At 40.1% G+C, this 19,707-nt stretch overlaps 1 protein-coding gene across 1 annotated transcript in view; it reads right to left on the minus strand.

Annotated features, from left to right (window-relative positions):
* The window catches only part of FAF1 (Fas associated factor 1), a 171,525-nt gene extending 152,968 nt beyond the window's left edge, over positions 1-18,557 (minus strand). The window contains exons 1-2 of the mRNA XM_082483796.1: positions 18,273-18,557; positions 1,380-1,448 (exon numbers count right to left, since the gene is read on the minus strand). Coding sequence (XP_082339922.1) covers positions 1,380-1,448; positions 18,273-18,317 — 114 coding nt within the window. The 5' untranslated portion in view covers positions 18,318-18,557. The remainder of the gene's footprint in view (positions 1-1,379; positions 1,449-18,272) is intronic.
* Between the last annotated feature and the right edge of the window lie 1,150 nt (positions 18,558-19,707).

Consider the following 19,707-nt stretch of genomic DNA (forward strand, 5'->3'; position numbering starts at 1 on the left):
AACCTGAACAGAACACATAAGGCTATTCCTTGCCTTCCCATTAACACTTTCATTTTCAAAACAGCTCATGCTAAGTCACAACAAACTACTAGACAAAAAGATATTTTTTTCTATACCACTCTGTCAACATACATTTGTGTTTTTCTGTTTAAAGACACTGGACGATATGCACTCCCTTTTGCTCATTGGTGTCTCATCCTTGCTTATACCATGACATGTTGCAAAATAAAGACTCCGTATACTTTGGCCAACGTTCATTTTAAACATTTAGTTTCAAGTGTTTGGCATTGGTAGCATTTGTTTACAATAGGTTACAATATTGCATGTCATTTTAATCATTATTCCTTAAAAGAAACACTACTCATTCTAACAAACGCAGTTTAAAATCCCACCCTAACTTCTGTGATGTTTAGTTTGTAATTATTAAAACATACAGAACACTCTAAACAATATGCTGGCTACACAATGTGGCAGACACTTGAAACTGTATCCACAGTCAGTTTTGGAAAATCTAATTTTTTTTTTTTTTAATAATTTTCTGATAATTTGGACTGGTCCAAAGATCATTCATTTGGAAAAGAAAAAGAAAGGTGGAAATCAAAGGTATTACAGTTTAAAGGAAGATAACTTGCTTTTTAATTAAGTTTGTTCTATTTTACACTTTTAAATTTAAGAAAATGGATTAATTGTGTCTTTATTTATCTTGATAATCCTATGCAGTGTCTTAAAATACCTAAGACTGTTTTGCTTGTTTTATTGGTTTCCTCCTACTCATCTGCACATTGAACCTTGTAACAAACTACACAACGGGTTTTTTTAGGATGAGTTTGTTTGCTGGTTTTTTGTTTGTGTTTAATTGTATCTGGATAATACCAAATCTAAATAAGGTATGGCCTTAATCTCTGATTTAATTCTGCATTATAACTAACAATAGAAGAGCAACCACCTTATTTTTAAACTAAAAGCATATGAAAAATTGAAGAAGTTGTTTTACCTTCCTTTTCTTCCACAGGCACCTATATCCTCAAAAATCTCACGTGTATACACAAGATGTTTTCTAAAAATGCTACCCTTAATAGTACTACTTACAAAATTATGCACACAATTAAACAAAAAGGAAACTAAACACAATATGAAACATTGATTTAAAAGAAAAGAAACAAATCAAAAAGGCACAAAGACAATCAGAATATACCTGGGTATATACAACCCAATATAATCTTAACTTGGCAATGAAGCTTTAACAGACCAGCAACGTGCTTGCCCCAGCCACAAAAGACATGTCCAAATTTGAAATAAAGATAATAGCTGTCTCAGCAACATGGCACATCACTGTTACATGAAGTTGATCTATGAAGTCAGTTTCTCAGAATACTTACCACTAAATCCCAGTTATTTTGTTCAAGCAATGTTATAGCTTCATCAATATTTTCAATACCAGTACATGCCTAAAAAGAAAAAGCAGTAGTAAACAGAATTAAAAGCATTGATCAAAATCAGAATATTAATACTTATAATTTAATTCATTTCAGCAGAATGACAGGGAAGGCATAGGTCTTTCATTTCTGTTAGGAGAGGTTGATCCAGAAATCAGATTTCAAGTGTTAAACATCAAACATTTGGATGTAATTCCCTGTCCCACCAGAGGATTCCTGTGTAACCTTGAGCAAGTCACCTAGGGAAGCAAGACAAAGTAGTTATTTGTAAAATTAGGACAATAGTGCTGTCCCACAAAAGTGTTTTGAGAATTCCACATTCAAAATTATGAAACACTCGTGCTACCTTAAAATGCAGCACAAAAATACTTAGTATTTAAAATTATGTTTGAGATGGCTGAAATATTTTGACTAAAGCCAGAAACACATATATAAACCCTATTGCCTCCACCATCATCTTATACCCCTACTCACTCTGGGTGTTACACAGTGCAGCGTAAGAGGAAAAGAAGGTGGCAAGTATGAATTTTCGATTGTCAAAGTGCCAACTTACCACTGCATGTACAAATAAGCACCCCTTGTGAAACTATTTAAAATTAAGACTGTATAATGAAACATTTACAACGCTTGCATGTTGTTCCAGCCCTATAATCTGACTTTACCTAGTTCAAGAAATCTAACAGAATAGTGTTTTTAAAGTAGTGATAACATCCTACAAAATGGTATTGTAAATGGAATTTAATTACAAATACAAGACAGCATGTCTAGTCAGCAAAAACCGTGATCCAGCATCCTGCTTTCTTTTTTTTTTTTTTTGATACACATATTTTTTCAAATATTCAACTTCAGCAGGCAGAGCATTGCTATTCATTCTGCCACATATCAGATATATTTCACCAGAGGGGAAAATGGAAAGTTACGTTTCTTTCTGGAATTTATCTTTCATCCTAATCAAAGCTATGCTCTGTATTCAAGCACACAAGATGAGTTCAGACTTTTACAAGACCTGAAACATGATCGTGTTCCTTCTGCTCCACCACACAGTTATATAAAAAGTTTATATAAAGCTACATTTAAAAAATCCAACCTTTTAACAGTAATAATACAGTTAGATAGCAGCAGCAAACAGATCAGTTTTCCTGATTCCAAAGACATATAGTCCTCTTTTTCCTTTATGTGATAAGAGAAAAGGGGCGCTAGGCACAGAAACAGACACTTTTTTCCTCCCAAGACATAAAAAAAAATAAATCAGGTCATACATTATCCATGCTCTGACTTTTCTCCCAATTTACAACAACGAATGTAAGAAATAAAAAGTAGAAAAGAAATCACAGACACATTCAAGGCCAGTTCTCTCTTCCCAAATTCAACGCTGAAGAATTCCGCACTTACAAAGCATTACAGAGAGTGTGTCTACACAAAATGGACCAGTCTGGAGGACCACAAGGATCACAAGAAGGCATTTTAGAGACTTTTTTGCCTGCAGAGGGGAGGCAGCAGTTTCTGTTGATCCACAATGCTCTCATGGCCAGACTGATTCTCTCTGGAACAAGACAAAATTTCTTCCCTTGCTCACAGCATGCTGTGTTAATACTGAATTTCACCCACTTTGCATCTGGAGTGCTAAAAAAATTCAAAAAATACAGTTCTGCTCTTTAGAAGCGTCATTTTGCCTTCTCTTCCATTACCTCTTGCAGTTACTTCTTAAGATAAAAATGAGACAACACTTTAACACATTCCCTAGCAAACGGGAAGGATATATGCTTATGCCAGGTAAGCTTGAGGAGTGCAGGGCATGAGCTTGTCATTTCTGAAATCTCAGGAGGGTTCATACTGCCATAAACCTGCCACTGAAACTCATGTCGACAGTTCTGCTGCAAAGTAGTCTTACTTTTGCAGAAGTGACAGTCTGAGGTTCTGTTCACAGTTAAGTGAAATACACGTAAAAATCTTTTCATTACAGAAAGAGTTATTATTTCTCATTTATCAGCACCACAAACTCTGCGTGACCTTTCTAAGACCTAAGTTGTCTTCCAACCTACAATAAAAACCTGGCCAACAATGTGGTAGTGGTGTTTTCGACGCTGGGCTGTGCACGTGAAGTTGAAGAGAGGGCACCTAGAATTCAGGGCTCAAATATTGGTTTTAATTGCCCCATCTTCCATATCCCCCCTGCAGCTCAGCTGACTTGCAACTGTCCATATGCACACTCTTAGCTCATACTAACTGCACATCAGTTCAGCTCAGTTTGGCACAGTTTGGTAGACTTTTATTTTTAGATAAACTAAACAAAATTAGCTTACCCTTCTACCAGCGCGCACAGCAAAAGGAGTTACCTCATCACAGTGGAGGCAGAGTAATTAAGCAATTAATTCACTTGTATGTATACATCCTTCCTAAATCATCTTGTTGGGGATTCACAATCTAAAATAGAACTCCACTCTTGCTCTCTTAGCAATGCGGAGTCATTGGGTAAGAGGAATGGACAGGTATAAACACTAATCAAAACCATCAGAATTCTTAATACCCAAGAAAAGCGGTTTTGTTGAAAACTCTTGGACCATTTTTACAATCTCTTTCAACATTTGATTTCGAGGAGTTCTAAAACTAAGATTTCACTTTCCAGATGGACTGTTTTTGCTAGTTGTCAATAAAACAGAAAACAAACACTTCTGAATGACAACAATGAAGGAATGAGTGCTACTTATCAATGTAACCACAAAACAGACATTCTAAGATCTTCCTCAAAGCGCTGTTAATGTCACAGTTGCAGCAAACTAAGATTTTTCAGAATATTTCTACATCCAGACACTATACACCACCACATACAAATCCCTGCCTCAAGTCATGATCCATCAGTAAGACAAAAAAAAAAAAAAAAAAACCAACACACACCCCTGAAAATTAAAGTTTACTTCCTTTCAACTGCATCATATCATGCAAGATAAATTCAAGAAAATCGTCCTCTTTGCATGTCTTTAATTTTCCCTAAGAAATTAAGCACGCGAGACAGGTGTCTGGCACCTCACTGGCAAGTATGACATGACGCCAAGGACTCCTGGAGTGGCAGATTAGTCCCAGAACAACCTGACCTGCTTCTGCCTTCATTTTCTATAGGGAAACGCACACAGGAAACCAGCAGGTTCTGTAAGCAACAAAATTAACAAAGTCTGGTTCCTTGCAGGTTTGCCTCTCACCCCTAATTGCAAGGGCTGATTTAAGATTTTCCTATGGCTGGAATATTTATAAGGGCTGCTTTTGATGGACTCCTTTCCATGTTACCTGGCTGTATGTTCATGAAATTTGGAATAATTTAGTTGGTATGACTCCAGGGAACACCTGGGCACTATAAGACTATATACGCCTTACTTATCTAGGAAGGCAGACTAAAAGTCACAGGGTTTACTTATTTACAATACATACAGATTTTTTTTCTCATTTTTATGCCTTTCATTCTACCCAAGCAAGAAACAAATAAAAAAAAAAATAGTTGAATACGAATAAAAAATCATGTTAAATTTGCGCAGAAACAGAAGAGAAAAAAAAAACAACTTCAAAATATAGCAAAGTAGATGAACTCCAAAGATGCAAATCCACGTCTTCATTACTAAGCAAGTAAAGTGATATCAGTTGAGAATCTTTTTTTTATTCACAGATTTTATTCAGCTTTATTTTCATGAGAGACCTACTTAATAAAAGGCATTAAATATTTTAGAAGAAAATTCCTACTAACTCTCGATTCAATCAGCAACCAGCACCTCCTCCAAGTTATCAAACTGAAAGAAACAAACCGCCACAGTAAAGGTATAACCCTCAAGGCTCATTGATTTGTAAACCTTTACATCTCAAAAAGAAACTGAAGAATTTTTTTTCTGAAGGACAAAGGGGAAGAAAAGGTAGAGCAAGTTCCTTCTCCTCCTCTGTGCATTGCCTCTAAATCTAGGATAGCATTTTTGCCCTTCACAGCAGGTCCAGCGACTGTGCAGTCTGTGTTTTTTTCAGACCACACAAGAGGAAAATGAATGTGAAGATTAGAAAACTATTGCACTGAATGCATAAAATCAGATTCTGAAGTTATTGAATGTTAAAACATCCTGCTTTTCCAGGCCAGGTAAGCGTTTCCACCAGGCAGATTTATATTTGCATGTAATAAAATTTCAGAGCACTTCTCCAAACTTTTTTCAGGTAGCTTTGCAGATTAACCATCACCTCAGTGATGGAGAGCTTACCCTTGGAAAGACTCACAGCTAACCATTAGGGGTCCTATTTAACTGGCACAGTAACCTTAATCAGTTACATAAAAGAAGCAAAGTAGCCACTGAGGAAACAACTCAGTAGGAGAAAAGTCGGAGCGCAGACAGACTTCTAGGCATTCAAGACAAAACTAGGAGGTGCTTCCAGAAAGCTGTAATGAGGGATGACAGGCTTGCTCTTCTAAATCCCTTGCAGGGTGGTCTGACCCCGGCAGCCGTAACAGCTGGATCCTGGTTTTGAGACCCTCCGCGACCCCCCATCGCACCCGCGCGGGCTTTAGCCTACCTCCACATCCCAGGAAAGCAGCTGACTTCCCCATCTGGCAGCAGCTGCTGTTGAAAACGCTCCTCCGGCACCTGCTGCAGAGATCCAGGCAGTTGTTACACAGCGAAGCTGGAAGGGACAACTGCCGCCCCTAACACAGAGAGCCGGGCTGTTACTTCTGCAAAAGCCGGGAAAGCAACAAACAGCTGTTGCTGACTCACAGACAGAGTCCAGCTACTGTTGCCCTGACGAATAGTGGGTGGCAGTTGTTGCACAGAAGCCGGGAGCAAATGGTATTTGGCAGCAAGGCAGAATTTCTCTCACCTGTGGCACCATTGCCCGTCTCGCCAAGGCAAAGCGCAGCAGTCAAAAGTAGCCAGAAGACCACATTCAGCCTAACAGCCAGCAGCTGGATACGGAGGACTTAGAAGTCTGCCTCTCTCAATATTTTTTGTTGAACAATTCTGTATCTCCTTTGACTGCCAACAGTAGCTATATTTCCTTCAAACAGGGACCATCTCTAAGCAAACCCAAGCTAGGCTTTAGCCTAGAACATTTTGCACAACAGGTTCAGGCCATTAGAATCAGACAGACAGACAGACAGACGGCTGTGAATTACACTGCGCACCACTCTCTCCTGTAAAAGTCAACCGGAAAAAAAAAAAACAAAAAAACAACCAACTCATTTTGTGATTTGGTGCCTAACTAATCCCCACACGCACTCTGCAGTTAACATCCTCAGCTGCAGCCTCCTGCAGTAACTTACAGCAGATGCAAATACAGGTACCATGCTCAGCCCACATAACAAAAAGAATAAAATTGGAGGCAGAGCTCCAAGTACCCAGTACAGCAACAAACCCAGACAACTGATCTCCAGGGTAGAGTCACACCAGTTGTCAACTACAGACTTTTTCCCCTCTCGCTAATATCACATCCATCTGTCTCAGAATAAGACTAAGCTACTCTGATTCAATCTGATGCCTAGTCCTCAGACATTGAAACAGCTGATACAGACTCTCCTGTGCTGGAGGAAAAAGGGGAAAAGAACTTTCTGCCATCAGCATTTTGTTGTAACTGTAGCTCAGTCCATCTTTTCAATATTTGTACAAAACTACAATGCCCAAAGAAACTACTACATTAAGGCACCACAAGACTCAACAGGTGAGATCACCTAGGAAGAAGAGTTTTCACCCTTTGGGATCTCCTACAAAACCCCAGGAAGCCAGCATTAATACATGTCCATCCACCACAACCACACAGACAGCACCCTAGGAAATGCTCACTTTTGAAAGTATCCAATAAATTTTTATCACTAGATACAGCAATGCAACTAGAGCAAACTCTATTCCATAAAGATATATGAGGTTTTAAAGAGAAATCAAAAATGCTGGCAAAGAACAAATACTGTTAAAATCAATTCACTATCCCTTTGGTAACCTACTCTTCAAAAGATAAGAAAGACCAGGAGCACCGAAAACTCTTTTCAAGTACAGGCCACTAACCTGCTCAGAAGGATGCCTGAATTCTCCAGGTCAGCAGCTTAGAAACAAAACAAAAAAAGACCCAGAGCTGTTCTTAGTAGCGTTTGAGATACAGCAAAGGATATTGCTCTCTCCTTGCATACTTAGCCTCCAATATAACCAAAATTTAGTTTGCTGTTTTATTCACCTCTTCAATTACAGACAAACAGATCAGTTCACAGACACACTTCAGCTTCCCGTCAGGTTTTGCATATCTCCAGAGACAGACAGTCTACAGCCTCTCTGGGCAGCTTGTTCCAGTGCTTCACTACCTTCACTGGGAAAAAAAAAAAATCCTTATATTTAATTATAATTTCCCTTGCTGTAACTTGTCTCCACTGCCTCTCATCCTTGGACTGTGCAACCCCAAGAGAAATTTGATTTGATATTTTGTGTTATCACCCACTGTATAGTTGAGACAGCAACTACATCCCCTCTTAGCCTTCTCTTCCAGGCTACACAAACCCAGTTCCCTTAACCTCACCTTTCACAAAACAAGCTCCAGCATCTTCCCCACCTAGGCAGCCCTCCGCTGGACTTGCTCCACTTTGTCAATGGAGGGACAGATAGGGGACACAGTACTCCTGGTGGTAGTGGTCTCACCAGTACCGAGTAGAGGTGAAGAATGGCTTCCCTCAGTCTCCTGGCATACTAATGTGGCCCACTACGCGGCTACTACTTCTACCAGAAGAATCCACAATTCCCTTTCTAAGCATTCCTAATAAAAATCAGGTTTCTCAATGTAGGATTTTTAAACAACCCGATCCCGAGTTCTCTGTTTCTAGAGTGAAACATAGTACCTTGCTTCCTTTTCCCATCCCTTACAAGGAGAAAGGCTCAGTAACGAAAGATAATAATTAGAAGTCTATAAAGCAGCCAAGGGCAGCTCCACATTGGATCTGCTAGAAGTCTACTCAAACCCGGAAAGCTTTAGGACACTAAATCACCTATGACACATTAGTAAGTCAGAAAATTTATTTGAAAATTCACACATACACTGTTGCAATGGTAATTAGTTCACAGCAACTGAAAAAAAGCGTAACACTTGTTCCCTCAAAACAGGTAAGTTAAACCAATATGCTCAGCCAAGCAGGTAAAGGCTTTAGTATCGTAATATCAGATTTAGGATCCATGCATAACTCCACTCTGGGCTATCAAGAGATTCAGCGCATTCGGACACTCACAACTGAGATTTTTTGGTACCTCGGTTCTCATCGCAGAGTCTCGCCAGCCTCAGGACCACCTCCACAGACTGCAACACCAGCTACATACATGCCCCTCTGTGGCATCCCCTATAATTCTAACCTTGCAACAACCCTACTGATGTAATGAGACTGTTCTTATTATGAGTCATCCGTGGTTATTAAATTAACTTTTACTTCTTTCTGTTTCAGACAAACATTTGAAAAAACATCCAGGCACATTGACTGAGACACAAACTGAAAGGTCACCTACTGCAAGCATCTAAATGAAGAGATAGGAACACTTCTCTGTTTTTACATAACTCAGAAGACCATATGGTAAAAATTAAGCAGATTCACCAGCTGTTCACTTAACAAACAAGCTAACACACTTACCAGTATCGGAAATTTAGAAAGGGTTTAGGCAAATATGCCAGGCTAAAGTTTTGCCCAATGCATTTCAAATCCCACCCCCAACTATTTCCAAACTTCATTGTTCTACTATTTGAGCACCACCTTAAACTTAAGGAAGCATCAGTCCCTTCTTACAGGAGAAATCGGAGGTAAAAGAAAAAGAAAAAATTGCATTTCTGAAGGTCACAGAAGACATTTCTACCTGTCAGTTACCAAGCAGACAAGAGTGAACTTTGCCCATGCTCTGAGATGACTGCAAGCCTCCTGAACAAAGAAGGCAGGCTACAAAGTCTAAACTGGTAGCGTGAAGCTCTAACCACTTCTTAGCAGAACTAGCTAACTTGGCACCACGCTAACCACTTTCAAATGGTTTTCAGCAGACTTTGAACATTCTCAAGGCTCTGGAGCAAATTCTGCTTCCAGACTATCATGAAGGCACATCCCTAGGAAGCTCATGAGCTGAGCCAAGACATGAACTCTAGTCTCCCAAGCCCCATGCTAACACTCTCGCGTTTAAGCCCCATGCACTACATACAAAGAGCAGTGCTCAAACTGAATTAAAAACCAAAACAAAAGTCAGTACCCATTAATTAGTACTCTGGACTACGAAAGCCATCTGTCTTTCCTGAGGACTGAAGACAGCCTTTACCCAACAACTACAAAAAGCTTTAGTTAGGATTATCCCAAAGTCTCTGTGCTTGTTTAGTACTTGTATTAAAGTATCCCAGTGAAGGTAACAATCTCAAGATTTCCTAAGTCACAGTCATTTTGCTCTTAAAGTATCTTATACATTATCACATAAGAAGAAAAACTGATGGAAAACAGAAAAGAACTGCAGATGTCAGACAAACACTTCTCCTTACTGGATATTTGCAGTCACCTTTCTCCTCATTGCCTCAAGAGCAGTGGAACCCTAAAAAAATCTACAGAATAAATAAAAGCCACTTTCTAGACAAGCACATAAAGGAAGAGTACTAATCCATCCAAAAAAATATTTTACTCAACATTTCACAAACACTATTATTTTTTTGATAAAAAACAGGACCACAAGGAACAGACATATTCTTCAAAACCTGGAAATGGTATCCAAAATAGGGAAACAGAAGAACACTCAAATCCCAGCAAAGCACAGGTCATACCATAATGCAGGCCAACAAGGACTGCAAAAAAGAAAAAAAAAAAAAAAAAAAAACACAAACAAAAAACCCAAACATTTCTCTAAAGACATAAAAATTATATAAGCTTTTAAAAGCATCAGGACAAGGAAGCCTGCCAGCAAGTCAGTGGGACCAAAGGAAAAAGATACTAAAGAAGTATTCAGAGAAGGTAAGGGGACATCATAAAAGCTAAATTAATTCTGTGCACTCATATTCACTACAGAGGAACTTAGGGACCATGCTGTAACAAAGCTGCTCTATACAGAGAACTCATCCAAAAGTGTCACCAGAGACATACAGACCAAGGCACCAGGACCAGATGATAGTCCACAAAATTTTAAAGGAACTTAAATAGGATTTTTTTAAAAAACACAGACTGCTCTTTAAATGAGCATTAATTAAAGATTAAATCAATCTCACATTCCCACAGTGCTGACATTAGCTTTTTCGTTAATTTTATTGGGCTGCAAACCAGAAGTGGTTAAGATTTCTACAGCTCAGACAAATTTGACTTCTGTACCATAAGAAACAGCAGAAATTCCAATAAAGTATATAAAATAGAATTAGTTTATACATGAATATATATGACATACTGAGGAAAAGTGAACACAGCTTCTACAAAGCAAACTCTCATATCACAAAACTACTCAGATGTCTCCAAAGAATGCAAGACTAACTCAAGCTGACGCAGTTTATTTCCAAAGTCTTATAACAAACCCCATTATCAAGCTCCTTAAGTGCTGAGTTCCAGAAACTAGGATGAGGCAAATCCATTCAAATTCTGTTTCTTTCAGCTCTTTCCTAAGGACCAGTCACTGCTGCAGATGAGACATTAGGCCAGCTGGGTCTTCGATCTGAGCTGATATGGCACCTTTGATATTTGCTCACACAAACAACCTGACCTTTAAACAAAAAATAATAGAGGTGACTCAGTTTCAGAGTTCTTGTCTTTACAAATTGTTTCCTGCAATAGGTAAAACATGAAACCTCTACAAAATAACTCAAGGGCTAACGTACTCTGTTCTAGTTTCAAAACATCTCTTAAGAACTTCAGCTTTAATGAATTATTTTTTGAAAGCATAACTACTGCCACAGAACAAAGACCTGCTCAACCAGTTAGACATAGAGGAGCAGTAGATGACTACTTAGATAGACCAAACAACGTGTAATGCATACATTAGGGCTTTGGTTTCCTCTTTGAGCAGTTTGTTTTTACAATTGCACATTCTCTAGTCAACTCTAAAAAATGGGCGGAATTAGTAGGTATCAATCCAGACAGTAAGCATGTCATTTCCTTTCATCCAAATTATGAGGGATGAGTAAAACGTTAGGTACTTCCCCAGGCTTTTCAGTCCTTACAGTATTTAAAAGAAAGGACTCATCTAATGGCCACCCCACAAATGTACAAACTTATCCACTGACTAGAAAATTATTAAATCGTATCAAAGATACGCCTTTAATAAGCTATTAATTCTGGCTTCTAGTGGGGAAATGCATGAAAGCTAGGCTTGCAATGGTAAATGAATCATGATAACTGCCCAAATAGAGGGGGAAATTCTACCCTCTTGGACTTTCCAGCACCAATGCAATATTCTTAAGATGGAAGATTCTCAGGACCCCTTGCTCTAATCCTCATCCTCTCCTTCCACACAAAAATATAAACTCAGTAAGTGTATTTACTGTAAATGATCTTTGCTTACTATGAAATATTAGCCACATTTTATTTTCAATGTGCCAAATAACTTTCATATTGCCTTTCAATGAAAGCACATTCCTAGCCTCTGGGAGTACATATAATTAATAATTTCAATATTATAATCAGTATTAGTTGTCATGGCATTTGAAAAAGGATCCTACAGCTACCACCTCTCAATCTGTTTCAGTGACCTACTAACCCAAATACCTACATGAATGGGCTGATGGAAACAGTGACATGATTACTATGATGTGAAGAATCTTTTCAAGGTAACTGAATGAAAAGAACAGCATAAACCTCTTTCTGAAGATGAACCTGTGCTCCAGTGGTAAATTATTTAGGTTCTTAAAGCAGGGCTGTAATGCACACAAATCATAGTATCCTGTTTCTTCTCTATAAACGTCATATAGCATTTCCAGTTACCTATCTGTCCTTATATAAGAGAAATTAGCTGGGTTTTCCCTTTAACAGTTATCAGCAGAAATATCCAAGTTATCAGGTTGCTAAACAGACATCACTCTTACTCCAGTTTCTTACTTGTGACTCTGGAATCAACCTTCAGTTTAAAGCCAGAAAGGTGACCAGTAAATCAAACTGCTTTGTTCTGATGAACATGAGCTTTGGGATTACAGTTGAGTCTAAAAGTATCTAAAGAAATTAAACTGTTCATTCTTCAGACACACACATAAAACAAATTAATATAATCAATGGTCTTGGTAGCAGACAATGACAAAATAACCAAACTAAAACACACTAAGCATGCAGTATGCTTTTATCTTGTCTCTTGCCCCCAAGGCCATTTACAGCAAACAAAACCAATTGTGTTGCAAACCAAGAGGTCCAACTACCAGTTCCAATGCTGTTACTGACAGTTCAATGCACAAAACTGTAAGACGTGATAAAAAGCAACAAGGATTAAAAGGAATTCTAATAAAAACATAAGTTAAGAGGCCTCATAGGTATGAGCTTCAACATCCTATGGTGTAGTGAGGTCCTTTTTTTTTTTTTTTCCTTCACTAAAATCAGCCCTGTTAACTATCTCAAAATTTAGCTAAGGACATAGTAACCTATATCCACATAAAAGGTCAGATGAAGCAGTGCTGAGCATCTCGGCACCTGCCTATTAGAAATTTAGCAGAGTCCGCTTTTACCTAGTATGAGGGGATGAAGAAACAAACCCATCTCTCCCAAACCCTGATTTCTAATCTACAGAGTACTGGATTTCCTTCCAACTACTATGGGGAGAACTGCAGAGCTCACTCCAGCTGGCATGCTCTGGGAGCGCCCACTGCATTATATCCTACAGAGAGGCCACACAGAAGAATGATCTTGTATGAGCAAGACTGAGGTTTTAAGCTCAGACAGATCTGAACACATATAAATGCAGATATTTAGGTGCCTAGGAAAACGTTCTGATGAAAATTAGGCCTCTGAGAACTTTAAACTTAAGTTGGGGAACACTTTCCAAAGATTTAAACTTTGAGTGGAAGTTTCTTCAGCACCTATCTTTTGCTGAGGACCTTGTTCCAAGTGAATTGACACTTCACAGAAAGTCTGCAAAGAAACGAAGAACAGTCCTTTCTGCTCCCATGCCTTAATGACAAAACAACATAATTCCTTTCAGAATTCAATGTTAAGGATATCGAGTTTGCTATTTGTTCAAAACCCCTTAGTGGATCGTTTACAGAAAATGGTTGAAACAATCTTTCCAGCCCCTAGTGTAAGTCACAGTCCAGGGCAAGAACCAAGGGTACTGACTTGAAGCTATTCCTGTATCTGCCTGCCTTCTTCACCCATCAAATTTTCATACTGGCAATAACTTAAAAGTGACAGAAAAACTGAGCCAGCGTGCCAACACACATAGAAGAAAGCAAAGCTTCCTTACCACCCCCAAAAAAATTAATACACGTGTGAATGCCGCACATCGGCTGCTAGACAGTGAAAACAGTGTGCAAAACAGAGATAATCTTGTACAGAGCTGAAGCAGACACATTTCTTATAACCACCAAAAAAAATAACAACCCACTTTTAAAATACATCTTGTCAGTTATTTAACAGCACTGTTGCTTTAATTTTAGCCATTCCAGAAGGAAACAAGTAGTTTGAATTATAGTTAAATCTTAAAAAAAATAAAGAAACAATAAGCTGATGTATCAATGTCATGGCCAGTTTTATAACTTAAAACATGATTATCTGGCATGCTTTCTCACCTTTCTGTAACTGATGGCAATGAGGTTCTTCCTTCCCAATTCCCCCTTGCTCCTCCCACAAACCTCTGTTTTTATGAAAAAGATTGACACAAAGGTGAAGTTTGAAGAAAAGATACTTTTATATACGTGTGTGAATCATACCAAAGCAGTCTATTACTGTTAAAAAGAGAACTGTAAAAACAAAAAAACCTCACATAACTCTGTTTCACAATGAATACAGATGAAAGACAGAACGAAGAAGAAAACTATTAGATATCTGTTGCTTCGATGAAAGCAAGAATTATTGAGTTTTGCCATTCCACTCCGAAGCCTTCTCACCCAGACCAAATCTTGAACTATTTTTTATTAGGTCAATGAAAAATGTGAATTCTATGAGAAATTTCCTTCTGAAGCTCCATGTGGCAGATATTTTTGGAATATATGGCCACCCAGTAGCTGGCAACTCCCATGATACTCCAATGCTTAGAACTGTTGTGAGGACAACCACATAGCATGAATAAAGTGGTCCTGTAGGTGGACATAACTTATAATGACAAAAAGATATTCTTGCTAATTTTAGTCCCCACCCTAAGTGAAGCTGTAAAAAAAAAAAAAAAAAAGTAAAGGTGCTAGCATACAAAAATGTCAGTCTGACACTTCTGCCAATACTCAAAGATTGTTTTTCATTCCTGAACAGTTTAACTACACCAATTTAACTAGCTTCAATGCAACTAACGTTTCCAATTAAAAAAAAAAAAAAAAAAAAAGAAATATCTATTTTCTTTGTAATGAAAAGTGGATCAATACACTGTGACAGCTATTCTCTTCAAACTCCAAACTGCATAGATCATGAATATATTTGTATCATATGAGTACCTGGGTATCCCACTGGAGATGGAAGAACATTTTGCAGTTAAACACAACACACAAAAGAAGAAAAATTGGTAGAAATTATACGCCCTTATTTACCCCAGTATCTGAGGTACATTGCAGCATCACTGTTACAAATTCACATGCCATTACCTTTTTAAAGAATTTATGCTAGAAAGACAAGTTGTTGGGTTTTTTCCTGTGGTGTTTTTCCTATAAGCCAATGACACTTTGTGGAGAAATTCTGAATTGCATTTAGCAAAACAGCTAAAACTTGTTTGTGCGCTTAACTCCACTACTTTAACTACTTCCACTGAAAACAATCAGACTACTCATGTACAAAGCTAAGCTTCTGCATAATCTTTCCTAAGTGAGGACCTAAGAAGGAAAAGTTAGACAGGTTGCTTATACAGCCCACATGCATGAATACGTACTTTGTACTCCTTGGTAGCATAGTGTAACCTCATTAAAAAATGAGAGGGAAAGAAAATAATTATAAACCACACAGAACAGGCTTAAATTGTTTTGAGACATTAAGAAAAAATATTTTGCTAGATCACTTACTGTGTTTTACTCTATAGTTAAAATATTTTATAAAATTATTCAATGTTTTTACATATACATATGTATATATACAAAACATTTTTTAAGTATTTGTCTTTAGTACCTCAGAATACAGAAGTAACTTGTTACAACAATCAGAGCTACAAGGAAAAATCAAATGCAATACAAGATCCTGCTGTAGTTGAAATCAATGGCAGAATCCCTAATGGCTTTGAAAGACACAAAGTAAGTCCATGAAAGCTTCACAAAAGCATCAAACATCAGTACAGTTATGACTTCACTAAAAAATTTCTTATGTGGAGGGAAAACCCTTTCAGGTTTTAAAAGTTCAAAGACCACTGCTCTATCCCTCTTAAAAGTAACTTGGGAAAGACAAGTGTGAAATGACAATGGACGTTTCCCTCCCAATTTAATTCAGCAAAGATTAGCTGAACAAAACTACAAACAATTGCTTTTAAAATTTCCAGTGTGCACAACATTCTTCAACAAGATGCATTACACAAATATAGCAAATAGCAGCAGAACTACAAGAAATATATTTATTAATTAAAAGGTACAGAAAATATAGAAGGCAAAATCACGCAGAATTACTTTGCACATAATCTTTTATTTTCCATTTTAAATTCTTAGTGAATGAGTTGTAAATTCCATTAAGTATTTAAAACACCCCAAATCCTTTATCATTTCATAGCAGCCTAAAGATACGAGGCCTAATAATGATTTACATTGTCCTTTACTAATCTGAAACTTTAACGGCATGACAATTGATAGCTCTGTGTTTCAGAATCAGGTAGAAGCTTTAGAGTGTTCATAAAAAAAAGGGGGAGAGGGGGAATAAAAGGATGAAACAGAAAAACAAAGTTGCTGAAATACAAGAGGAAAAGGTTTGTTTTTTTTTTTAAATAAGCATTGTTACATGACAAAATATTTCCTAGGTTCAGACACATTATGTCATCCTTGATCCACAAATGGTTTCTGTGACTCCACTGCCCATCTGCAAGTTTGCAATAATACTTACTTGTCTTCGTGGTACCAAACATTACAGTTGGTCTTATACCTTTATTAATTGACTTCAAAACCCAAGCAGAAAAATACTGGAGAATCGCAAAACAGCACTGACACTAAAAACTTGGAAAGTGGATACAGACTGAAAACTCTACTAAAAATAAATCTTACATTCACCAGCCACTAACTTAATCATTGTCTGGGATCCCTGAATGTAAACCTGTTTCAGCTAATAATGAGGGATTACATAAATCTATCTCCCACTAGTATGACCGCAGAATTGGGGTCCCAGTTTCCTTTTACACGGTATATTGTTACTGGAAGAACTCCTTTATGAAACTCCAGCCTTAGAATTAAGACATCACTCCTTACATACACAAAAGTATCTCCAAGCACAACAAAATAAAGCATCATTATAGAAACATTTGTTAAGCATTTTAATAAATATGGGTGTAAGATACTCAGGTACAGAAAGGGAAAACACTTCCCTGTTATCAACTGGGAACTCCGCATGTTACGTCAGTGAGATATCAGGCACCTTGTGCAAAAGAGGAATTACATAATGTACACTACAGTCACCCTACCTGTAATTCCAAAGAAACAGTCGTGTTAAACACACACACAAAGTGAATGAAGGGATTACTTTTTGAAAATGAAATGGTTTCACTGATAACAGCTGAGAAACAGTCTTTTAAGAAGTTGAACATTAAGAAGTTGAGCAGTTTTATAACTCAATCCAAGAATATCCAGGAGGCTACCTATGTAAGAACAGCCATGCAAATGGACAAAGCTTAAAAAAAAAAATTAATTGAAGAGCAAACATTAAAAAGATATATTCAAATATAATCTGATAGCCTTCCAAGCTGCTTTTGGCTCTCCCCACTATCTCAAATGCAGCTATCTTCCACTTCTTTACTTGTTCTTAAAAAACAAAGCAATATTAAGCAGCAATATACTGAAAATATTAATCAGGCTCCTGAACACATCACTTTTATTTAGAGAAAGACTTTATTCTGGGAATAAGATTTAAGAGTTTAAAGTTAAATTATAAGCCTTTTGTAGGGAAGAGGGAAGGTAACAAACAACTTTTAAGGGTATATTCTTCCTTTCTACACAAACATGTTGTTGTTTCGAACGGGGTGGGAAGAGTTTTATCGTCATTACAACAGTCATAGGCTGAGGCAACCTTGAAGTTAGTGTTGATGTTATAATGGAAACACCTCTGTTCAGCGTTAATCGGTAGTACCAGCAAGTGATTCATTACAAACACTGTGACAAATCATGAGCAGTGATGAGTTTTGTATCCTCCCTGGCATTTGCCTCTTCCAAGTGAGCTGGCACACAGCTGTCCCAGGGCCTAGGTGGTTGTAGAGGGTTGGAACAAGCAAAGTGGATGAAAAAAGCTTTTTTTTTTTTTTTATTAAAAACTGAAACTCTGTAAGTTAAAGACGACATTTTGTTCACGCACCTTAAGAGAAGAAGGCGCGTTCCCTATTTCTGACAGAAAAAAAAAAAAAAAAAAGAAAAGAAAAGAAAGAGAGAAAAGAAAAGAAAGGAAAGAAAGAAAGAAAGAAAGAAAGAGCGGAGGCTCTGGAGGGTGGGCTTCACACCCGCCGCCCCGGACCTTCCCACAAAGAACAAGCAGCACAGCAACGAGGAGAAAGAGAAAAGCAGCGAGAGGCCACGGTCGTGTGGCGGCGGCGGCGGCGGCTTGAAATTTACCTGGAAATCAGCCAATATCATTTCTCGGTCCATGTTGGACGCCATTGCAGCCAGCGGCGTCCCCGGCTCTGCTCTGACCCGCGCACCTGGAGCTGCTGCCGGCGAGGACGGGGCAGGGTGGGAGCTAGGAGCTCATCGAGGCGCCGGGATCCTCTCAGGCTCCCGCGGCGGCCCCGGGCTGCCCCACCTAGCAGCTCGGCGGCGGCCGGCGGGCAGAGGAGGGGAGGAGAGAGGCGGGCAGGGGGCCGGGAGCGGGCCGGGGCCGGGAGCGGGCAGCGCTGCCTCAGCTGCTGGCCCGGAGAGGAGGAGGAGGCGGAGGAGGAGGCAGCGCCGCTCCCTCCCTGCCTCCACAGCGCCTGTCGCACATTTTGCCTGTCATTGAGGTCGCAAAGAGGCGCTTTGCGGCCGGCACGTGACCACCCTCCTGTCAAGCGCTCGCGAAGCCGCGGAGGGGGGGAGCGCGCGGGGGGGAGGGGGGGATGGGGCGGCGCCTCTCCGGTGGCCTGCCGTGACCGCGGCCCCCGCACCGGCCCCGGCAACGGCCCCCTCGGGGCGGGACGGGAAGGGAAGGGGGTGCGCCAGGAGCCCGCCCCGCCGCCCAGCGGAAGGTGCCCTGCGGTCCGGGCAAGCGACGGCCCGCGCGTAGGCCTTTCCTGAGGGGACGGACCCGCCTCAGCCTCCGGCGGGTGCAACGGCCGCGGCCCGGCCTCGGAGCGGGGGAGCGCCTCCTCCGAGCGAGCGGAGCAGCTCGGTTCGGCAGGGGGCAGCGCTGCTCCCCGGGGGCTGACACCCGGCCCGGCGGCGGCGCAGGGCGGCCCGGCTGGGCTCAGCCGCCGGCTGCGGCCTAACCGGGTCGGCGGGGCCCCGGCTGCAGCCGTCCGGAGAGGGGGCGGGGGGGGGGAACAAGAGCCTCTGCAGGCGCCGGCCGGAGGGAGGGCGGCTCTGCCTCCCCTTGCGGCAGCGGGACTTCTATCCGCAGCCCCGGGACGGAGGAGCGGGCGGGATGGCGGTGGCATCGGTCAATACAGCGACTCGGTCCACCGCGCCGCGCGTGGCTGCTCCGGCTGCCCCGAACTTTGTGGTTGCTGAGGGACCCGAACCTCGCACGCAGCGGCCGGGGGGGGGGGCGGGGGGGAGGGCTGGGTAAAACGTAGTGGGTTTCCCCATCTTCCTACTTCTCTCAAAAGGAGGAAAAGCGTTTTTCGCAGGTTTCTGAGCCCACAGACCGTGAGCTGCACAGCGGCCCTCCTCGCTCGAGCTTAGTACTCCAGCACTGTAAGATGCAATTGCATTATATATCACATATATATCTGTTTGGTTATTTTTCTTTTTTTTTTTAAGTAATGCAAATCTGTCTGTAATTAATGCTTTTTAAGTCTGCCTCCTACAACCTGATGCCGTACACCTACCCCTTTAGCACTGACGTTGAACACAA

The sequence above is a fragment of the Vanellus vanellus genome (genome assembly GCF_965231255.1).
Source record: "Vanellus vanellus genome assembly, chromosome: 5".
NCBI classification, from domain to species: domain Eukaryota; kingdom Metazoa; phylum Chordata; class Aves; order Charadriiformes; family Charadriidae; genus Vanellus; species Vanellus vanellus.